General features: G+C 43.1%; 8 protein-coding genes across 8 annotated transcripts; 3 read left to right on the forward strand and 5 right to left on the reverse strand.

Annotated features, from left to right (window-relative positions):
• Positions 1-363: 363 nt before the first annotated feature.
• On the reverse strand, positions 364-1,093 carry V865_000610 (uncharacterized protein; the record flags this gene model as incomplete). Its single annotated transcript, XM_066224440.1, has 2 exons — positions 364-708; positions 779-1,093. 2 exons carry the CDS (start codon positions 1,091-1,093, stop codon positions 364-366), a joined length of 660 nt encoding a protein of 219 aa, XP_066080537.1.
• Positions 1,094-1,978: 885 nt separating this feature from the next.
• On the reverse strand, positions 1,979-2,748 carry V865_000611 (uncharacterized protein; the record flags this gene model as incomplete). The annotated part of the gene is made up of 2 exons (XM_066224441.1): positions 1,979-2,344; positions 2,425-2,748. 2 exons carry the CDS (start codon positions 2,746-2,748, stop codon positions 1,979-1,981), a joined length of 690 nt encoding a protein of 229 aa, XP_066080538.1.
• Positions 2,749-3,516: 768 nt separating this feature from the next.
• On the reverse strand, positions 3,517-4,277 carry V865_000612 (uncharacterized protein; the record flags this gene model as incomplete). Its single annotated transcript, XM_066224442.1, has 2 exons — positions 3,517-3,807; positions 3,903-4,277. 2 exons carry the CDS (start codon positions 4,275-4,277, stop codon positions 3,517-3,519), a joined length of 666 nt encoding a protein of 221 aa, XP_066080539.1.
• A 541-nt stretch (positions 4,278-4,818) lies between these two features.
• Positions 4,819-8,511, reverse strand: V865_000613 (uncharacterized protein; the record flags this gene model as incomplete). The annotated part of the gene is made up of 12 exons (XM_066224443.1): positions 4,819-4,941; positions 5,089-5,433; positions 5,537-5,631; positions 5,696-5,906; positions 5,978-6,147; positions 6,222-6,766; positions 6,824-6,915; positions 6,990-7,229; positions 7,292-7,429; positions 7,517-7,687; positions 7,766-8,209; positions 8,272-8,511. 12 exons carry the CDS (start codon positions 8,509-8,511, stop codon positions 4,819-4,821), a joined length of 2,814 nt encoding a protein of 937 aa, XP_066080540.1.
• A 495-nt stretch (positions 8,512-9,006) lies between these two features.
• On the forward strand, positions 9,007-11,006 carry V865_000614 (uncharacterized protein; the record flags this gene model as incomplete). Its single annotated transcript, XM_066224444.1, has 8 exons — positions 9,007-9,076; positions 9,321-9,591; positions 9,758-9,895; positions 9,970-10,087; positions 10,172-10,422; positions 10,525-10,620; positions 10,695-10,885; positions 10,966-11,006. 8 exons carry the CDS (start codon positions 9,007-9,009, stop codon positions 11,004-11,006), a joined length of 1,176 nt encoding a protein of 391 aa, XP_066080541.1.
• A 530-nt stretch (positions 11,007-11,536) lies between these two features.
• V865_000615 (uncharacterized protein) lies at positions 11,537-14,667 on the forward strand (the record flags this gene model as incomplete). The annotated part of the gene is made up of 5 exons (XM_066224445.1): positions 11,537-12,040; positions 12,242-12,998; positions 13,181-13,457; positions 13,631-13,797; positions 13,898-14,667. The coding sequence occupies 5 exons, from the start codon at positions 11,537-11,539 to the stop codon at positions 14,665-14,667; spliced, it is 2,475 nt and encodes an 824-aa protein (XP_066080542.1).
• Positions 14,668-15,228: 561 nt separating this feature from the next.
• V865_000616 (uncharacterized protein) lies at positions 15,229-17,804 on the reverse strand (the record flags this gene model as incomplete). The annotated part of the gene is made up of 8 exons (XM_066224446.1): positions 15,229-15,288; positions 15,377-16,018; positions 16,080-16,178; positions 16,237-16,386; positions 16,458-16,787; positions 16,841-16,914; positions 16,976-16,993; positions 17,063-17,804. The coding sequence occupies 8 exons, from the start codon at positions 17,802-17,804 to the stop codon at positions 15,229-15,231; spliced, it is 2,115 nt and encodes a 704-aa protein (XP_066080543.1).
• Positions 17,805-18,283: 479 nt separating this feature from the next.
• On the forward strand, positions 18,284-19,737 carry V865_000617 (uncharacterized protein; the record flags this gene model as incomplete). Its single annotated transcript, XM_066224447.1, has 6 exons — positions 18,284-18,442; positions 18,506-18,653; positions 18,767-19,018; positions 19,198-19,293; positions 19,366-19,455; positions 19,541-19,737. 6 exons carry the CDS (start codon positions 18,284-18,286, stop codon positions 19,735-19,737), a joined length of 942 nt encoding a protein of 313 aa, XP_066080544.1.
• Positions 19,738-20,060: the final 323 nt, after the last annotated feature.

Genomic DNA, 20,060 nt, shown 5'->3' on the forward strand with positions numbered 1-20,060 from the left:
CGGACACAGACTCAAAAGACATCATGGACGCCTGCCCACATCGATGTGGCGTCTCCCTTTCAAGTGGCATGTCAGGAATCAAAGTGATTTCGACAAAATTTACAACATAATCTCTTATAGTAGCATCTGGTTTGACATCTCCTCCGCACAAATATGTAAATTATGACATGCTTAATAGTTGCAGACTCTTCGTAAGGTCACGCGTTATGGGCATCTGCCAATCGATCGGAGCCCGCATTTCGCATCACGATACTGTACATCGAAATCTCGTACAATCACTAGAATTCTACATCTTTCTTGATATTCAACTGTCCGTCACTATTCATAAATCCTTCAATACTAATCATCATCATCACCAAGAAGTCAATCCAATACCCCTTCATCATCATCATCATCCTCGTAATCTTCTACATCTGAAGCCGTATTACCTCCTAATCTACCAAGGTTGGTATTGACGGCCCTTCGAGATTTTGCCTTGGTATCTGGATCATAATTATCCAAATAATCTTGATCCCATTTAGGTATCTCCAGTCCATCGCATCCATTATCTTTCTTCAGACATTCACCTGTCGGACAAATGACGTTGGCCTTCTTTACGATATCTTGCCATGTTTCGTTACTTAAAGATTTTATATATGGTGGTTCTGTATTTAGCTCGATGGTACGATGCGATCCAGATGATTGCCATGAAATGAGATTTGCATAACACTACAATTCAACAAAACAAAGGACAATCATTAGTTTGTCCCTGGTATATAAAGTCTTCTGGTAAACTCACGGTCATGTTATATTGTCTATCTTTATCTTGCAATTCCTTGGGATCAACAGATTTATCATATGTGATCCAATAGAATTCTTCTTGGGCAGCACGAGGGAGGGCTGGATTGGTATCCCAGTTGAAGTGCTTGGATTGAGGTCCCCAGAAGGTATCAGTTTCATTATCGGGATTGAGGTATTTGGAATGATCGGGGAACATCACTTCGATAATTTCAGGTGGGTACTCTTGTTGATCTTCTAGAAACGGAGAAGGAGAAGGAAGGGAATGGGCTACTGTCAAAGTAGCCAAAAGAGCGAAAAGACTATTGAAAATCATGTCGAAAAGATACTGTAAGTAACGTTAGAAAAAGTCAAAATGAAATAAAGAGAGATCTAGACTATAGTATACTGCAGATAGTAAGGTTATTTATCCAGCTCGGATGTATATGTAAAAAGCTTGTTGAGTGAGATAGAATAAACGAACTGCTTGAAGGTTTTGGGCTCGCTATATATACCTTTTTTGGACCTATGTTAGATCGAAGTATGTTATCACTTAAAATAAAACACGGGGCTGATTGCGTGTCCTTCCTTTCTGCGTTTGGTAGATCCCTTCTGGTGATCTGCGTCATGAAGGATTGATCCGCCCTGACTCTCAGTCCGCTGACGTACAATGGTAAAACCAATTATCAAGGCTCGTTACGAGTTACAGACCACTATACAGACTGGAAATAACGAAGGGAAATTCAAGGGGTCGCATCAAGATGTTATAACACTTATGCCGATTAGTGGTACAGCAAAACAAGTATCAAACAAATGTACCTGCTATCGCAAAGCTATGCATGATGAAAGGATCCTACCGATCTTTCCCTTTGGATCAGATGGCACGATTGACACCTACACCTACCTTTGGAGCTGCCTCCTGTATCGTCCGCATGGCACGAGCTCGACCATCTGTCCTGAACAGTTGTGGTAATGTTGAGCTAGCTATTCTGTACAAGCTTTCAACTGGCACTCTGACAGAACGCTTTCAGTACAGTAATTCTCAATGCCTCAAATTTATGTTTTAGTCTTTAGTTTCTCCAATATGACCTGGTTTTCCGCCACTTGAGCTTTGCACCTATTCTATTCACTTCATCTCACACATGTACGTCTTGTATGAGTATAAAACGTCTCATGAATTCACAGACAGCTACAAAAGGGATATGATCATTTTCCTCCGTACCTAATCATCGTCTTTGAACCAATCAACAACCTCATCAATGAAATCCTTATCGTCTCCATCATCGGTGTCTGAGTCCTCCGCTCCTGCAAGATTATATCCTACTCCGGACGATCCCAGCCCCCTCTTACCACTAGTTGGTTTGCTATTATCGTATTTCTCTAAATAAGTTTGATCCCATTTAGGTATTTCCAATCCTTTACATCCATCTTTAGCAACGCATTCACCAGTTTCACAGATTACGTTGGCTTTCTTCAGGATCTGGTTCCAGTCCCCTCCTGAGGTAGGATGGACGTAGGGAGCGGTAGTGTCCAGTTTGACGTTGTAATAATCACCTGCTTTGTGATCTTCAAGTATTTGTGCTTTACACTACGCATACAGTAGAATGGTCAGGTCAATCAACATCGCGAGATTGAAATGGTATGGTTGTAGTGGCACAGTACACTCACGCTCATGTTATATTTCAGATTATCTTTGTTGGCATTACTCTCATTGACATCCTCAGCATAGACCAGCCACCAGAATGGTTTCTGAGCATAACCATCATGGTTTGGACCCCAGGTGAACTGCTTGTTTGCTGTTCCTCCCCAAATTATATCAGTTTGATTGGTTATATCGAAGTACTTGGAATTACCAGCCAGGGCGACTTCTAATTGGATATCATTGGAATTATCTTCTGCTTCACCCCCGCCGTCTCTCTTGGTAGAGTGGGGAGAAGGAAGAGCCGAGATAGCTGTCAAAGCTGTTAAGAGGGCAAGGTATTGGGATAACATGTTGAATCGATGAGATTGATATAGTAACTTAGATTGTCAAAGTAAAGAAATTAGATTGAGAAGCTATAGTATAGTAATTACAATTAGAAGTAAATGCGATGAACGATGTTCTATGCAGATGAATGAGCAACGTCTATATATACCTTTTGCTTCTTGGATTTCACTTGGCCAGTCAACCGACCTGTCGTTTCGAGAATGACCGAGTACGACTCTCCTTTAACTTGATCTCCTGCTTTGCTTTGTCTCTCATGACGTGTCAGTTAAACTCACACAGCATTTTCACCCTTGTCTCCTGATCGTATCCACCAATCATGTAAGCGAAACGCTTTCATTAAGGTTAATCACAAAAGATGGAGTGAAAGGATGTATGTATATGAGAAATTGATTGAAAGTACATGGTGTTTGTTAACACATACCTTTATACCGTCCATTATCCCCTTTGTATTTTGAAATTGTGAACACCAAATGGATTGAGTGGATGATGATTTTCAAGACAGTTTTGCATCGTAGTATGAACATCGTAACAATGAGTCGTTGGTGCATGATCCTGTTCCGTCTGTTCTCAGTATACGTTTCACCGCTCATGATGGTAAGCATTGTACGATACGACAGATTCGCTTTGTCAAGATGCCACATCCCCTGTCCCACTCGCAGCGCTCATATTCTCTCATCAGTATCTGCTTTGAAAAGTATATCCCATAAATTCAGTACAATCTATCACAATGTTTCTACAAAATGACCTGTAAATTTATTGTTGAACGTCACCGCTCATCTGCCCGACAGCTTCTTATACCATTCTTTCTCATTCCCATCCCCATCCCCACTTTCATCTTCAAGTGCAGGTATGTGCTCCTGTAGATACATTTGATCCCATCTCGGCATCGGTAAATCCTCACATCCATCTTTGTGTACACATTCACCCGTTGGACAGCCCATATTAGCTTCATTGATGATCGATTGCCATGTATCGCCCTCTAATGGGTGTAGATATGGTTCTTGAGCGAATAGTTTGAAAGTGTGCTGGTCAGTGTCGCTATCTGAGGATCCTTGAATTATACACTGTTCCACAAATGTCAATACAATATACATACGATACTGTGCTACTTTTGTATAAAGGACAATACCGAGATAGGTAAATTGAAGAAGTAACGTACATTCATAACAAACCTCAAATCCTTCTCATCATCCAATTCCCCCTCTTTAGCCGTAGGAACATAAACCTTCCACCAGATTTCCTTCTGAGCCCATTCGTTCAATATCCCCGAGCTCTCATCGAATTTGAAACTCTGAGTAAATACCACCGGACCCGATATATCGCTCTTGGGGTTATCGATATCGACAGCGATCTTAGTTAATGAAGGCAGGTGGACTTTTAGATTGGTACTTTCCAATTTACCATTTGAGTTTCGATCGTTAGTCGTATTGTCAGATCCACCTGTGGGTAAGCCTGCTTGGCCTTGAGCATGGCACGTCCCGGATAGGAAAGATAGACCGATCACGTAGGTGATGAGTTGAAGGTTGAATATCATTTCGGACGAAATGATTTACTAAATTGGATTCCTGGCGAAATGGTCTCAGAAGGACAGTATGGATCAACTTGTCAGCGATAAGTAGATGTCGCAAGATGTGCACGATGCAATAAGTGTTTGTCAATAAAATGCGAGTACGAATCAGTGAAGTACATGGATGTGTGATGAACAGGATGCGGAAGTTATACAGAACAGCTCAGAAATACTGTTATGATCTTTGGAGACCTGAAAAGGGATGTCATATTACTGGTAAGCTATTCCTTTGTCACATGAGGAGGGACGATCATTTACACAAGGAGATTGTCAATAACGTAAGAGCAACCAGTATCAAAGGTCAGATTGTTTAGCTTTTATGTCAGATAGTAAAGCGATCAATCAATGAAAGGATCACGTTCTTGGCATTTGCCTCTCTCTTTGGGATCCGAATTAGAGCATGGCTAAACCCCTCCTTCCTTAAGACTGGCGACCAACGGGGATGGGTATTATCTCCTTATTTTACTGCACAAATGTTGCATTGCCCTTATCCCATATTCAATATGTCCTACGGTATACCTTGTAACAAGCTCATCACACCAGAGGGAGTCATGATACTAGCAGCAGTTGAGAAATCGTATTCTGCTCTGATGAGATCGTGGAACTGCCTATAGGATTCGACAATGGCGTTCTGTAAAAACAACCCAAAAAGTAGACATCAGTTGATTTGTCCCTCATCATCAATATCCCCTTTGTTGCATATAAAGTAGAATTCGTGGGGAGGTTGGGTCTGGTTCGACTTGGTTTGATTTGATGCTATTTTAGAAATCAAACTCACCTGAGCAGGAGGTATTAACACCTGAACAGTATCCTCATCCTCCAAATACCTCCTCAATTCATCTTTCCAACTTTTAAACTCCTGACTTAATAATACCTTGAATTCTTCGTGGATGATTTTCACTTGAGCAGGTTTCGAGAATTCCTGTCCAGATAAATCCGATATTGTTCCTGCTCCAGGTTGATTACCAGATAACAGCGTATGTGATATCGAACCTCTCGAAGAAGATGATTTGGTAAGGTACAAAGTACACTTGTCCAAGAATGTCTTGAGAGGGAGTGTTGATTTTTGAACGATTAAGGAAATCAACTCTTCACATGCTATTTTCAATGTACGATCCACGTCCTATCACGATAGAAGGATTTGATCAGCTTGACCTGCTTCTTGACGATGACCGTAAACTGGATGGTATGTTGTTGCAGAGCAGTCAAGTGGTGAATTTACTCACGGTTCTAGCATCAGGTGCGAATTCAGCCTTGACGATTGATCCTCTCTGATACCCTAGGAGTGTACCAGCATTGTCCAAAAGGGATTTCAAGAAGTCTACGCTCGCATATCCATTAGCTCATTGTGGATTTGTCGGGACATGTTGTATATCAAAACCCACCACCAAGATTACTCCAATCTCTTCGCTTATATCTCCCACTTTCCAAACCTAGTCCAGCAGTCATCTCTTTCAATATCAACAAATGTCGGACTAAGAATAATTTCCCGTCTATCGATTTATCTTTCTTCGCGCTGAGTAAATCCGCAGCGGACGATAGGGATTTCCTACAAACGGGTATAGCCTCTTGTGCTAGGTCTTCGAACACGGCGGTCTATACAAATGGGATAGAATGGTATAAGTGAAAGTGTTAAATGGTTGAATTCAAATTTGAATACTACTCACATCGACATAGGTATACAAACACGACAAGATCCATAGTGTCACTCTCATCGAGGGATACCAGCTTTCCTGAGCTTCCGGTGGTGGTAAGGTCAGGAAAGAAGGTTCATCATCATCTTCCATATCCAAAGAGAGTGATTTCGTTCGTTGTACGAGTTTACCGTTCGTCGAGCCTATCTCAGACATACATCATATCAGCTGGGCTTCGAATGATAAATCGCGTTGATCATGAGGGGCGTGAACTCACCACTACCTAATTTCTGAGGGTAATCTAAATCACCTTCCTTCGGTACGTAGTACTCGACATCATTACTCAATAACGCCTGAGCTCTAAATACCAATCTCGTCTGAGCGTCTTGTAATACCATCTTGAGAAGAATCTCAATATGTAATCTACCTAGAGGTTTTCTCTTTTTCTTCTGAGGTCGTACCGAGTTGGGTGTGTAGGAGTAAGAATTATGACGGGATATACTGGCGTAGGATGATTGTCTTCGTAAGACGGATGGTCGACTCATACTTATTGATATGGATTGTGAGGAGCCGTGTCTTGATAATCTAGGTCTGGATCCGAAGTAGTCATCGCCGTCTCTCGCACCATACGGAGATATTCCACCGGGTGTAGATGATGGCGAGTATAAAACTTCATCTGGGTCCTCTTCTTCTGAAATGTCTTGTACCATCAATGCCTGTAGGACTGTACATACACCGCATAGCACTTGTAGAGATGGTTCATGCAGGATACGAGGTCGGAGATGGTCGTATAAATAGTCGCAGAGAGTTTCAAGGTATCCACTGCAGATCTAGTTAGTGCAACAATAACAAGCAAGAGAAATTTTGCTGACTACTCACTATAAAACGGATTCGCCAGAAAAAAAGAAATGTTTGAAGAGGATGAATTCGTCAAGACATGTTTGCTTGAGATAACTACATCCTGAACGAGTCTATCGGAAATACAGTTTTAACCCAGTCAGTCGTTCATTCTAGCGACTTTACTTCGTGATGAAGGATCACTCACAAGATCAACCAAGTCACTTCCATTAGGATCCATCCCCATGACTTCGTTCATGACTCTACCACCCATCAGAGACTGCCTAGTCGTTATCCAAGCGGAATGACATTCGCTCAACAACGGTGTCAGTTCATCTGGATTGGTGGATACTCGAGCTTCCAATTCCGCTAAAAGGGGCCGCAAAGGTTGTGAGAGTGAGATGAATTTGGTGTACAGTAAGGCTTGAGCAGCAGTTTCGGATATACCCTACGCTCAGTAGCTCAGCATTTCAATATGAATATGCGGTAGAAGATCCTGCGTATACTCACCTTATCACTCAGTCTCTTTGCGATTTCCTGACCTAATGCTTTCACCACGCTGACGAAATAGAGCTTGATCAATGTCATACTTCTTGTCATACATTGTTGATACCGTATTAGATATAGCTCGGCGTCTTTGAAGTCACGCTGGAATAAGTCATCCACATGTATTAGCTGGGCCCTCAAGGAAATCTACATTGACAAAGATTGAAGATAGTTGGGAAAACCACTTACGTGTTCACCTAGATAACCCAGACACTCATCTAGCCTTTTCACCATAGGTAAGAAATCAGGCGATAAAACCAGATTGTTCCCTGGATTATTGAGCATCTTCTGAGCGACCTCGAGGAAGGTGAAGAATGTCAGTCGGTGAGCGAGTTGAGAAGTGTGGGTGAGGAGGTGTGTCTGTGAGATTCGACAATTGTCGTCAGCTTAAACCCTCATTCCCGTTCAGACAACAAGGAGGAGAGAAGGAAAGCTGACCTGTTCTTCCAACAAATCCTCACATGCTCCTCTCAGACTCTCGCTCCTTTCCTCTACATACGCTAAAGCCTTCAGCATCTCTTCCACTTCCAACTCCCCATTCTCCAAAAGATCTATCAGAGCATCGCATTTCTCCCTCAACCCTATGATCTCAGCCAGATGATCTCTATACAAGCTATCTTGCTCATGTTCCGTCGATAATGTCAACGCTGTGAAATGATCCAGGAACTGCTGAGGTGTGGTGATTGTCGTTGGATGTAGAGGGTCTGGAACTCCAAGTTGGCTTTGAGGAAAGGTACCGGTAGGTTGGGGAGTACCAGGTACGGATGGTGGACGGGAACGTGATGGTGATGCGGAAGGTGAATGAAGATGTAAAGGTAGTCTGGATCGGATCGGGGTGGTGGGTCGAGAGGGACCAGGTTGAGATTGATCTTCTCTAGTGAACTGTTCATTCTCATAGAAATCAGCGTTACGTTCGATAACGTATCTCGGGTGGTGCAACTCACCTTCTCGGGTAATGGTCTCTCACCATACTTCTCTTTCACTATAGATATACTCTGAAGCTGATCATCTGTCAATGGCGATTTACTCTCCCACTCATCCAACAATATCACCCCTCTCCCTAGAGGTGTCGGTACTCGAGAAGTGGAGGTTGATCCTTGTCCTCCTGCTCCCGAAGCTAGATTCAGACCTGAGCCTAGATTGGGACGTCTCAGCTGGAAAGGAGGGGTTGATGATCTTGACATGCTGGACTGTGCCCAACTGTTGAAGATTCGTTGAGCTTGAGAGGACAAGAGAGTGTCTTGAGCTCATGAGACTGACGATGGATCTTATTGACATACAGCATGAGTTGTAGGACAGCGAATGATACCACGCGACGACACGGTACCGAGTTTACGTAAAAGCTCGAGATCAAAGCCAAAATGAGTGTTGACGCGTGGCACGCATTCGCTCGAGGTCAATGCGGGGAAAAGAGAGCAGAGCAGGTCGATGCGTTTCAACTGAATAGACCATTGGGACTATTGGGACGATTGACTTTGGGATTGACCATCTCCCATATCTCTATCGATCATCATATACCCACAATATACACCCTCTTTGGCCCTATTGAACAGGAAGTATTTCACTCGTTCACGGCCTAGAGCTCATTGCGTCACCCACATTCCACCAAAAACAACCATACAGCTACAGCCTTCACTCCCCCTTCTATACTCCTTTGATCAGATCACCCTATAGTCAATATGGCATCGAGAGCCTCAAGAGGTAGGAAGCAGGCTAAGAAAGGTGTCCAATTGACCTTGATGGTCGTAGGTGAGTGGGACAGTCTTTCTCTACACTGCTGCCCGACTCGAGACGTGGACTATTGGTAGTCATTCAAGCAATGCACGGACTCTGAAGGTTGATGAGATTTATTGAAATGGAAGAGAAAATATGGAGCATACCTTCTGTCCCATATCTCCATCTCGACCCATTTCCTCACTATATTGGAAGTCTGCAGCGTATGCAGGACCACATCAACCAGTAAATACGCTAACAATCTTTATTCGACTCGTAGGAGCATCCGGTACAGGTCGAACTACATTCGTGAATACCCTCGTCGAATCAGTCTTACTCGAACATCGAACTGCCAATTTACTCGTTGATCCTCACAATCCTCACTCGGGTCTGGACCCTAACCTTGTCCAACAAGCTGCTTCTCAAGCTAATGTCGAAGAACCCATCAGGATCAAGCCTGTCAATGTTGAATTGGAGGAAGATGGAGTAAGGATCGCTTTGACTGTGGTTGATACTCCTGGGTTCGGTGATGGTATTGATAATGAATATGCGTGAGTACATCCATTCTCAAACTCCATACAATCGACGATCCTATGTATACGGTACAGTCAACAGAACCCACCCCATCATTCTACCTTAAATGATACTTAAAAGACACAATGGACCGAATATAAAGTCAAGAGGGCTCGTGCGCTGATATGTTTTCTCATTTTGTAGCTTCCAAGAAATCTCTTCCTACCTCGAAAGACAGTACGACGATATCTTAGCCGAAGAATCGAGGATCAAGCGTAATCCTAGATTCAGAGATAACAGAGTTCACGCTTTGTTGTACTTTATCCCTCCTACTGGACATGCGTGAGTTTTAGACATCAATCAGCTATCTTGTCGAGATTCCTATCATGTAGCTGAACAGTATCCTTTTGATTCAGCTTGCGAGAAATGGATATCGAGCTCATGAGAAGACTTTCTCCTCGAGTCAACGTCATTCCCGTCATTGGTAAAGCCGACAGTTTAACTCCTACCGAGTTGAGAGCTTTCAAGAAACGGGTGAGTCACCAGCTCTCGTTAAATGGTCTTCCACTGTTTGCGTCACGGACATGATTTGTAGCTGATATCCTTATCTACTCTTAGGTCATGGAAGATATTGAATACTACAACATCCCAGTGTACAACTTCCCTTACGACGCTGAAGAGGATGACGAAGAGACCATCGCGGATAACTCATCTTTGAGAGCTTTACTTCCTTTTGCCATCGTCGGCTCAGAAGAGGAAATCATGATTGATGGTGAACCCATCAGAGGCAGACGATACCCATGGGGTATAGTCGAGGTTGATAATCCTGATCATTCGGATTTCTCAAGATTGAGAAGCGCTCTTTTGATGTGAGTTGGGCAGATGATCGCATTCTATGTTTACTGTCTTCTCTTGTTTCGACCTGTCGTTGCCGAACACCGAGGCGTTGATCATTTTCCGATATCTGATAGGTCCCATCTCACCGATCTCAAGGAAATCACCCACGACTTCTTATATGAGAATTATAGAACTGAGAAGTTATCAAGATCTGTCGGTGGTAATGATCCGTAAGCCGCCAAATTAGTTGCAACCCTTTCATTAGGAACTGCGAAGCTAATTACACATCTTATCACAAATCTAGTGACTCCTCGATCCTTCCGGAAGATATGGCCAACCAGTCTGTCCGACTCAAGGAAGAACAACTCCGAAGAGAAGAAGAGAAACTCCGTGAGATTGAACTGAAGGTACAAAGGGAGATTCAAATGAAACGACAAGAACTATTGGCTAAAGAAGATAGTTTGAAAGTTCTTGAAGCTAGACTGGGTGGGTACAGTGAGCTGTTTCCAATCCATTAGGATGGGATCACAACCAATATTCCAGACTGCTGATCCGTTTGTGTGAACTTGTTATAGCCGCTCAAGGTAATGGTCATTCCAGAGATGGTACCCTTTAATTTGGCTTCCGACCATGATCGATCAAAATAAATCAACAGCAGTTTACCACTCTTCATTCTATCAGCCCGTACAGCTTACAGCCAAATGAAATGTCTATATCATGTCTTTTTACGTTTCCTCTAATTCCCCTTCTAAAGTATATATGACGTTCTGGCTCTGTCCTACAAAAAAAAACGTTGAGAATCTTTACGCCCTTATTCATATCCACCTTGGTCTAATCTTCTTTTGTCCTTTAATACTCATTTATACGAGTGATTATCCTCTTGATACCTCTGCTGCTATCTGATATGTGCATACGATGAAATGCTTTGGAATGAATGAATATACCTATCTGCTTTGAGCAGGACATGTATAACGACAGGAAAGCAGTGGTAGTGCGACATGATTTCAACACGCGTTTACGCGTTTTGGATTGTCGAACAAATCTCTTATTTCGACATTTCCACCTTGAAACTTCTTGCTCAATCTTAATTTGACTTTCTTCACAACTCTATGCGTAGAATAAGATCAGTCCTCGAGCGAGCAAGTAATGACGATACCAGCCCCATTCACACCCCGTCGTTCGACCCGAGGTACAATATTTACCCCTTCCCCGGGAGCAAGTCCATCACTCAAACAACCCAATACCACCTACACCTGGACCTCTGCGCCTCTCCCTTCTAATAACCAGGAAGCAAGGATAAGGTACAATTCGTATAGTCGTATTGTTTCTAGGGTAGGATCCACTCCGCTGAAACTTGGTGGACCATCCAGTAGGAAGGTAAAAGCCGGTAAGGGCGATGAGGAAAGTCGGTTTACGGTAGGGGACGGGGTGCTGGTCAGTGTTGAAGGTGGTAATGAAGGTGTCGGTATATTGATTGGATTATGGGAAGATGCACCATCATCCACAAATCAAGAAGAAGAAGACGGAGAACAAGAAGAGGACGAGGAGCAAGAGGAAGAGGAGGAAGGACTGAAGATGATGGCCGAGATACATTGGGCGTTTAGGAAGGCAGACTTACCTGGAGTGATGAAGAATGTGAATATTGAAGATGTGAGTTGAACACTTATATACATCTCATCTAATGTCTTCTGTAGTATCTTTTGAATATCTTCCAAGATCTACTATACTTTCATTTGGATATAACGTTTACTCCAATATTCCCATCATCCCGTAACCTAATTCCTGATAATAAATTGACCTACAACCATTCAGTAAATACCTAAGCTAACCCCTTGCTAATTTTGTTTTCAGAACGAAGTCCTCCTAGCAGCTTCATTGACTTCCCGATCCGTAACATCCATTATCCCCATTGCTTACCTCCTGCGGACCATCCCGGTCTATTCCAAGTCATTCTACCGAGACCAATTCCCCGATACAGAGACAAAATCCAAATGGAAGGGTTGGTCGTACATCCGTCAGGGGGTATATTGGTGTCATAGGGCATTTGATAAATTCGCTAAAGGTGGGAAGAGCTGGAGGGTCGATATTGATCATTGGAGAGAAAGCGGGAAGAAGACGGGGGAGTGGGCTGTACCTGTTTTGGAACAGAGAGGGAAGGATGTTAGTGAAGAAGAAGAAGAAGAGAGTGATGAAGATGAAGGTAGTGAAGTGGAAGATGTCTCAGACCAAGACGAACAGGATGAAGATGAAGATGAGGATGAAGAAGAAGGAGAAGAAGAGATATTTATACCTGGTAAAAGGAAAAGATCAAGACCAGGTGTTCTCAAACCACGTAAAAAAGCAAAAACGAAATCTAAGACTAAACGAAAAACATTGAATCTACCTTCTAGAAAGAAGACCAAACCACATCCTAAATCATCTACAAAGAACAATTTACCATCTTCGATAGGATCTTTGGAGAACCTCCCTGTGGATCCGTACGAAAGAGCATTGAGGTTGTTACATGTTGGATCGACGCCTGAGAGTTTACCATGTAGAGAAGAGGAGTTCTTGGATGTGTTAGGGAAGGTTGAAGATGGAGTGGAGAGTGGGGGTGGGGGATGTTTATGTGAGTGCGATAATGTTTATATCATCCATCTGATCCATCTATCTACGAAAATGATAATCGAGCAAGACTATCCGATTGTATCAGGGATTGTCCTCGAGAAATGCTCATCTAGCTTGTCGTGTACCAAGACTTGTATTTGATTGTCTGCAGAAATACTGACCACCCTTCTTATATACATGTAGACATCGCCGGTGTCCCAGGAACAGGCAAGACAGCGACCGTCCACGCCGTAGTGAAAGAGCTCAAACGGAAAGCTGAAGATGGTGAACTCCAGCCGTTCTCTTATGTCGAAATCAACGGTCTCAAGATCCCTTCTCCCCAACATGCTTATACGGTTCTATGGGAGGCTATCAGCGGATCGAAAGGTGTCTCAACGAAGACTGCGCTGAGAGGGCTGGAAAATCATTTTGGAAGGAGGGGTGGACAGGGGGGAGTGAGAGGGCCGAGGGGACATACTTTGTGAGTGGTTCGTACATGAGAACAAATGGGGTTATCTTAGTAGATCAGGTTGTATGAATGTCGAATTCAAATGACAGCTATCTGTTCAAGGCATACCAAAGTCGGAGTTATCTCACATGATGATGTTGATGGTGCGAGATCGCTGACTTGTTCCCTTCTGTCCACTCCTCCAGCGTCGTATTGATGGACGAACTCGACCAACTGCTTACGGCGAAACAGGACGTAGTATACAATTTCTTCAATTGGCCTACAATGAGGGATTCTCAGTTATTCGTCATCGCCGTTGCCAACAGGATGGATCTTCCACAACATCTAGCAGCGAAGATCAAATCTAGGATAGGTGGGTTGTTCTATTTTCTAACAACGTCGTCTTGTATCTCAATTATCCTATGGACAGTAGTTTACCGGGATTTGGGCTGATTGTATCTTCTTGTGTATAGGTCTTCAAACCATCCTATTCCAGCCTTACGATCGAGCTGCACTGATATCAATCGTTCAATCGCGATTGATCCCCCACCCATCTGCACCCTCAGGAGATCCAAAAGTACTATTACCCGATGCAATAGCTTTGGCAGCTACTAAAATGGCAGGTACCAATGGAGATGCTCGAAGGGTTTTGGATGCCTGTCGGAGAGCTGTGGAAGTTGCTCTTGAAGGAGGTAACAACAACAGTAAAGATAAAATTACCAATGGTACTTCTGCTTCAAGTAAAACCAAATCTACCGGTCCTATTGGTAGTCCGCATCCTGTTACAGCAAAAGAGATGATGTCAGTCTTACAAGCCATGTCTCAATCACCCGTATCGAGATTCATAGGTGGATGTAGTATCCAACAGAAAATGATGTTATGTTCGTTAGTCAGGTGTATAAGGAGAGAAGGTTTACATGAGATTAATTGGAGAAATGTCAAAATCGATTTTGACAACCTTTCACGTTCATTCAACATATTTGAAAATACCACTATATCCATCAACAACAACAATAATAATAACCAAGATGGAGGAGTTGATGATGGTAATGTTTTACTTTCTAATTCTGAATTGAATTTAATATTGAGTAGTCTACTTTCATCTCATGCTTTGGTCATTGGATCCGATCCATATAAAAGTATGGAAGATAGGAAAGTGGCGTTGGGGATGGAGATTGGAGAGACGGGGAGGGTTTTGATGGGTGAGGGGGAAGGTTGGAGAAGAGCTTTGGCTGGTGTGTAGATTGTATAAAATAGTTGTATATGATGATAGACTATACATGTATGTACAAATGCATCGATGAGATTAATCGAAAGTGGATAACACAAGTCATGGCAGTGTATAGCAGTGGTTAGCTTACGCATAAAGTTCAGTTGTAGATGAAAAATGAATTTCGAATTTCTCGGTGTCGAACATAAAAAGCTGAGGTCTGAAAATTTTCCCTCTTATCATTTGTGTTTGTACTTGGTAGTCAACAACTACTGTTGCTGAGCTCTCAACTTGACTTTTAACGATTGATACAAGTCAGATAAATCGTAATACCGTCAGAAGGAAACGCCAAGAATCGATTCATACCGTATCTATATACAAGGACTATACAAGAAGAAAAAGAAAGATAACAAGCCATAAATATGATGTGATATGTTCGAAAGTTTTTCCAAGATCATTCCGAATAAAGGAAGGGAACGGATAGAAGAGAGAAGATGGGAGACTTTTCGAAGTAAACAATCTATATGAGATAAGGTGTGTATATATAGATATATGGGATTGATGAATAAGAGAATAATGGGTTGCGATAAAATCTTAGAAAATGGTTTGAAGTGCTTCCCCTTCAGGTTTGATACCTCTAGGAGCAGGTGTGATCTATATCCCGAAGTAATGCAAGTATGATCAGCGAACAGTACATCAACATCAGAAAAACCATTAGATTCAAAGAGTTACTCTCACTCACATTAGCATTCCTACCAAAAGTGAATCCAACCCAATTATTCCTATTTCCAATCCCTTTCTCCTCGACAGCCTCAACATCTCTTTGTTTCTTGAACACCTCGGCGTATTTGGCCATATCCTCAGGACTAGTGAACGAATCGAAATAACCCACGTCCGTCTCTCCATCTAAAACGGGTACGAAGGGTGCGTCGATCGATCGCAAGTTCTTGAAAGGCAATGAAGCGAAAAAGGGTAAAGATTGAACTTCATCCAAAGTGGTTATTCTATCTTTTGGATTAGCGATCAATCTCGTGACAGCATCCCAAGCCGTATCAGTCAAGTTGAATATCAAATCTTCAGGTCGGTCATATACTGGTCTCCTCAGGACTCTGGTCCAATTCTTCAAATTCGCCCAAGTCTCTTCAGGAGTAGATCCAGAAAAGGGAGGGAATCCACATAAGAATTCAAATAGGATACAACCCAATGACCAATAATCCGCCGAGTATGTGTAGGTCTTACCCCTAAGGACTTCAGGGGGCATGTAGTCTGGTGAACCGACGACGGAATCGGCATATCGAGGTTCAGCCATTCGGATGGATCGATAGATCGTTCGTCGTTCTAATGTAGATCGGAATACCAGTTCTTCGTCTTTCACTTGGTCGAGCTGCGACGTGATCATTATCATCATTAGCATATAAGTATTCTCCTCTTTGTATGATACGCACCTTCTGCTTCATTTGATCAATTTTGGCAGGGTTCAAAGATCCAGTGGCAAGACCGAAATCGGTCAGCTTGACATGACCAGTACCGTCTACCAAGAAATTCTACAGATCAAGAAATGTCAGTTAACTGATGTGCTAGGTTCAGCATTGACCGACTCACCTCAGGCTTGAGATCTCTATGGATATAACCCAATTTGTGCAATTCATTTACACCCATGAACATCTCCGCAGCATAGAATCGCGCATGTTCCTCTTTGAGTACGCCCGAGTTGTTGAGTAACGTTCTGAAGTCACCTCCAGGTACATATTCCTATATTCATCAATATGTGTCAGCTTATATGATCGCAACGATAACATGTCAGCTGAACAGAATCAACGTACCATGGCAAGATAAACATGTTCAGTATCTTGGAAAGCGTACAACAGCCTAACTAACCAAGGAGTCTTGACAGCAGTCAAAATATCCCTTTCTACCAAAACATGTTTGACTTCGTCCATCTTGGCCAAAGTACCTTTACGCATCTTCTTCAAAGCGCAAACCTCATTGGTATCTGCTTTTCTAGCCAGGTAGACCGAACCATAACCACCTTGACCGACTTGAGCGATAATTCTGAATTGCTCAACACGGAGCTTGGTTCGTCTCTTTCGGAGCAATACTCTTTCTCTACCATTATAGGAGGATACCTCTTTTTGATACTCGGGTCCAGTGACCTATAAATCGTAATCAGTATTTACGTAGCAGTTCAAGGAACTCTCAAACGTACATTTCGTTGAGCGGTATCGGCTTTGAAGGTCTCGAGACGTTTCTTCCTGTTGGCGATGTATCCAAGGAGATCGACTGCAGTGTGAAGTACGTCAGCTGAGTCTGATGTTATCGGTACGAAGATGATGCAGCTTACAATAGTAATCCAAGAAGTCTAATGATAACACATGTACCCGTCAGCGAGATCCGCTCAGAGCAGAATGAAGAACACAGCAAAACTCACAAATCTGAGCCACTGTAGCTTTCCTCTTCATATCAGGAGATTCCAGCAATTCCCTCTCCCATAGCTGAAGTCCTCTAGGTTTATCATGTTGAGTCTCGTACCTTTGAGTCTTCATATGTACATCTTCCGTATACGCGTTCGCACCTCGTTGGATTGCGTAAGGGTTGACAGGATGTCCCTGAGCCCCATTCCCAGCACCGTTGCTCCTTTGGATCACCGGTTGTTGTTGAGCAGGAGCAGGGATAGAAGAGAGTTGTTTTAACATTGCTGGGTTGATGGTGTTTTTCATAGTTTGCATGTGAATATCATCTGATTCAGCTGCATATTGATCGCCTCTGGACGCTTGGACCGCTTCGCCATGACCGTGACCATGAGGATGATACGCCTGACCAGGAGCGGGAGCTGGAGGTGCAGGTGAAGTCTTGTTTACTTTGACTGGAGTAGTTGGAGCTCCCTGTTGCGATTGGGAGAATAAGAATGATAAGTAATTTGAACGTTCTTTCTCATGGCCTGCGGAAGGTGGAGTAGGTATGTTCTCTTTACTACTGACGAAAGCAGATCGAGAACTGTGATTGGTAGATACGGGTATCTTGGATGGAGAAGGTTGAGCGATGCCCGATGAGGTCGATTGGGATTTGATATGAGATGAGCGAGAGGATGATTTCGATGATGGTTCGGAAGAGGAGGAGGAAGGGGAAGGGGCTTGTTGTTGATTTGTGGATTTCAAGACGCGTGAGAACATCTTGGGATGAGGTTGATCAAGATGCAAGTGGGTGGAGTGGGTTGGATTGGGGGAATGTAGGTATATAAGTCTAGAGGGACGGTAGGATGGGATAAAGATACAAGATATATGTATATATGTATATATGTATACACCAGTCGATTCGATGGATGGTGTTGTTGTGTTGCTGTGAGAGTGAGAAATAGAGTTGGATGTGTCCAGAGTAGTGTAGATGGTAATTCAACGTGACGCGACTGACTTTGTTTATGACATACGACAGGGGACATGTGTGTGATGGGATAAATTACAATAAAATCACTCCAGGAAAATAGATACCCTCGTGTACCACGCGTAAGAACCAAACACGCGAATTGGACATGTGGGTGGTATCGCAAAAATAAGTAAACATCAACGGTAGAACATTACTTTCAACGACCACCATCATCCCTCATACTCTGTAGTACGAACAGTACGAGTCGATACAACCGTAATCCTTTGCCATGGCACCATCGAATTACCATGGTCAGCCTGGCGGATACTTACCGAGACCAATCTCCTTACAGGCGATATTAGATGAGAGTTCTTCCAATAACACTTCACCTTCGATAGACTTGCAGTGGGAACCGTTTCAAAGACATGTAGAAGCTTTCCTGACAGCTGTGAGTGTTTCACCTGGCGTGTACTGACTGTTTCTTCAGCTGATCGGAAAGGGAACTCTTTAGATCGATGATTATACGATAGCAGCGAAAACTGAGATAGCAGCTAGAGCGAGCGATCATGTGAACCAGATGAGGGACCTAAAAGCTGAGAGGGAAGAGGTTGAGAGGAGGATCAAACTTGAACGGGAGAGGGAAGGCGAGATGTTAGCGAGTGAGTTATCGTATTGACACAGGATCCGAAGGCGGTCATCGATTTCATCACGTTATATAGTGAATTGAATGTCATAGGATAGTCGAGCTGACAAGATACCTAATGAAATGCAGCCCTCGAATCCGAACGACATACATTAACAGACCTTACCTCCTCATTAAACCACTTGGAATCATCTTTGCAGAAAGTGAAAGATCAATCATCATCTTTGGAATCGGAATTGAACGTGATACGGAAAGAAGTGACTACTGAACGTACGGAGAAAGACCGTCAGAAATCTAGATTGAATGAAATGCGAAAGAGGGATGAGAGGGAGTTGATAGAGCTGGAAGAGAATGTCGGATTCACTGTTAATGGGATAAGACGTAAGTATTGTTATCCTTTCTCTCTACCTGAAAATGAGAACCCGGATCCACCCGTGCACCTCAGCGTGATCGCCCAAGTGACAATGACTTGGAGGATTTCTTATGATTCTATGCACGGGGAAGAATTTTCTTCTGTTTAGTACCTTACATTCGCTGACGATACCATGTGTATGTCATAGCCGACCTATTGATGATGAGATTCACTTTACTCGACCACAGAGATCCAACGAGAGAATTCTCTTTCCTCATAGATATATCAAAACAGGACTATACAGGTTAGTCTGATCCCGACGGACAATTCTTCGTAGATGGGATGACAGCTAACTCATGTTGGACACTTCATTTAGTACCAAATTGCGATCCCCCGATACCAAATCTATCGGAACTAGTACGACAGTTGAATCACGATAGGGACATCTATACATTCATCAAGAGGGGTAAGTGAAGGACATCCATTCATGCCGTCAGAACGCATCTCGCATGTTCTACTGTCGTTGCTGATTTATATTTGAATTATCACAGTGCGAAGAGCATTCCGAGCTTTGATACCTAATCCGACTCCGTCAACCAAATTTGACGAGCTATCTGGACCTGGATTGGGATTAAGGACACCGGCCATGCCAGGTTATCATAGGGTATTATCACATTCGACGAAGGATAATGTCATAGTGGATGGCACCGCTATGGACAGTCTGAGCTTGACCAATAGGTTGAAATAGGTGGAAAACGTTTTGATAGCGTGATATGGGGATTGGGGCAGTCCTATCTGTACATTTACGATATAATGTAGTGAAGACCTACTGTATATTTTATTTTTCATCTATATCTCTATGGACATTTGGGTCCATCATGGGTTCTTATCATGATTATGAGTTGTATGTAATTAGGTGCCACATTCTGGATCTACAGCGGGGTTATGGGGTTGTATGAGAGTGAGCGAGTGAGTGAGTAATAGTGGTGAGTGCCACTAATGAGATGATGAGGCGCGTGCTGGAACATGGAGCGTCACTCTTAACACTCTGAGCACTTAACCTACTTACCT

The sequence above is a fragment of the Kwoniella europaea genome, chromosome 1 (genome assembly GCF_036810445.1).
Source record: "Kwoniella europaea PYCC6329 chromosome 1, complete sequence".
NCBI lineage: Eukaryota > Fungi > Basidiomycota > Tremellomycetes > Tremellales > Cryptococcaceae > Kwoniella > Kwoniella europaea.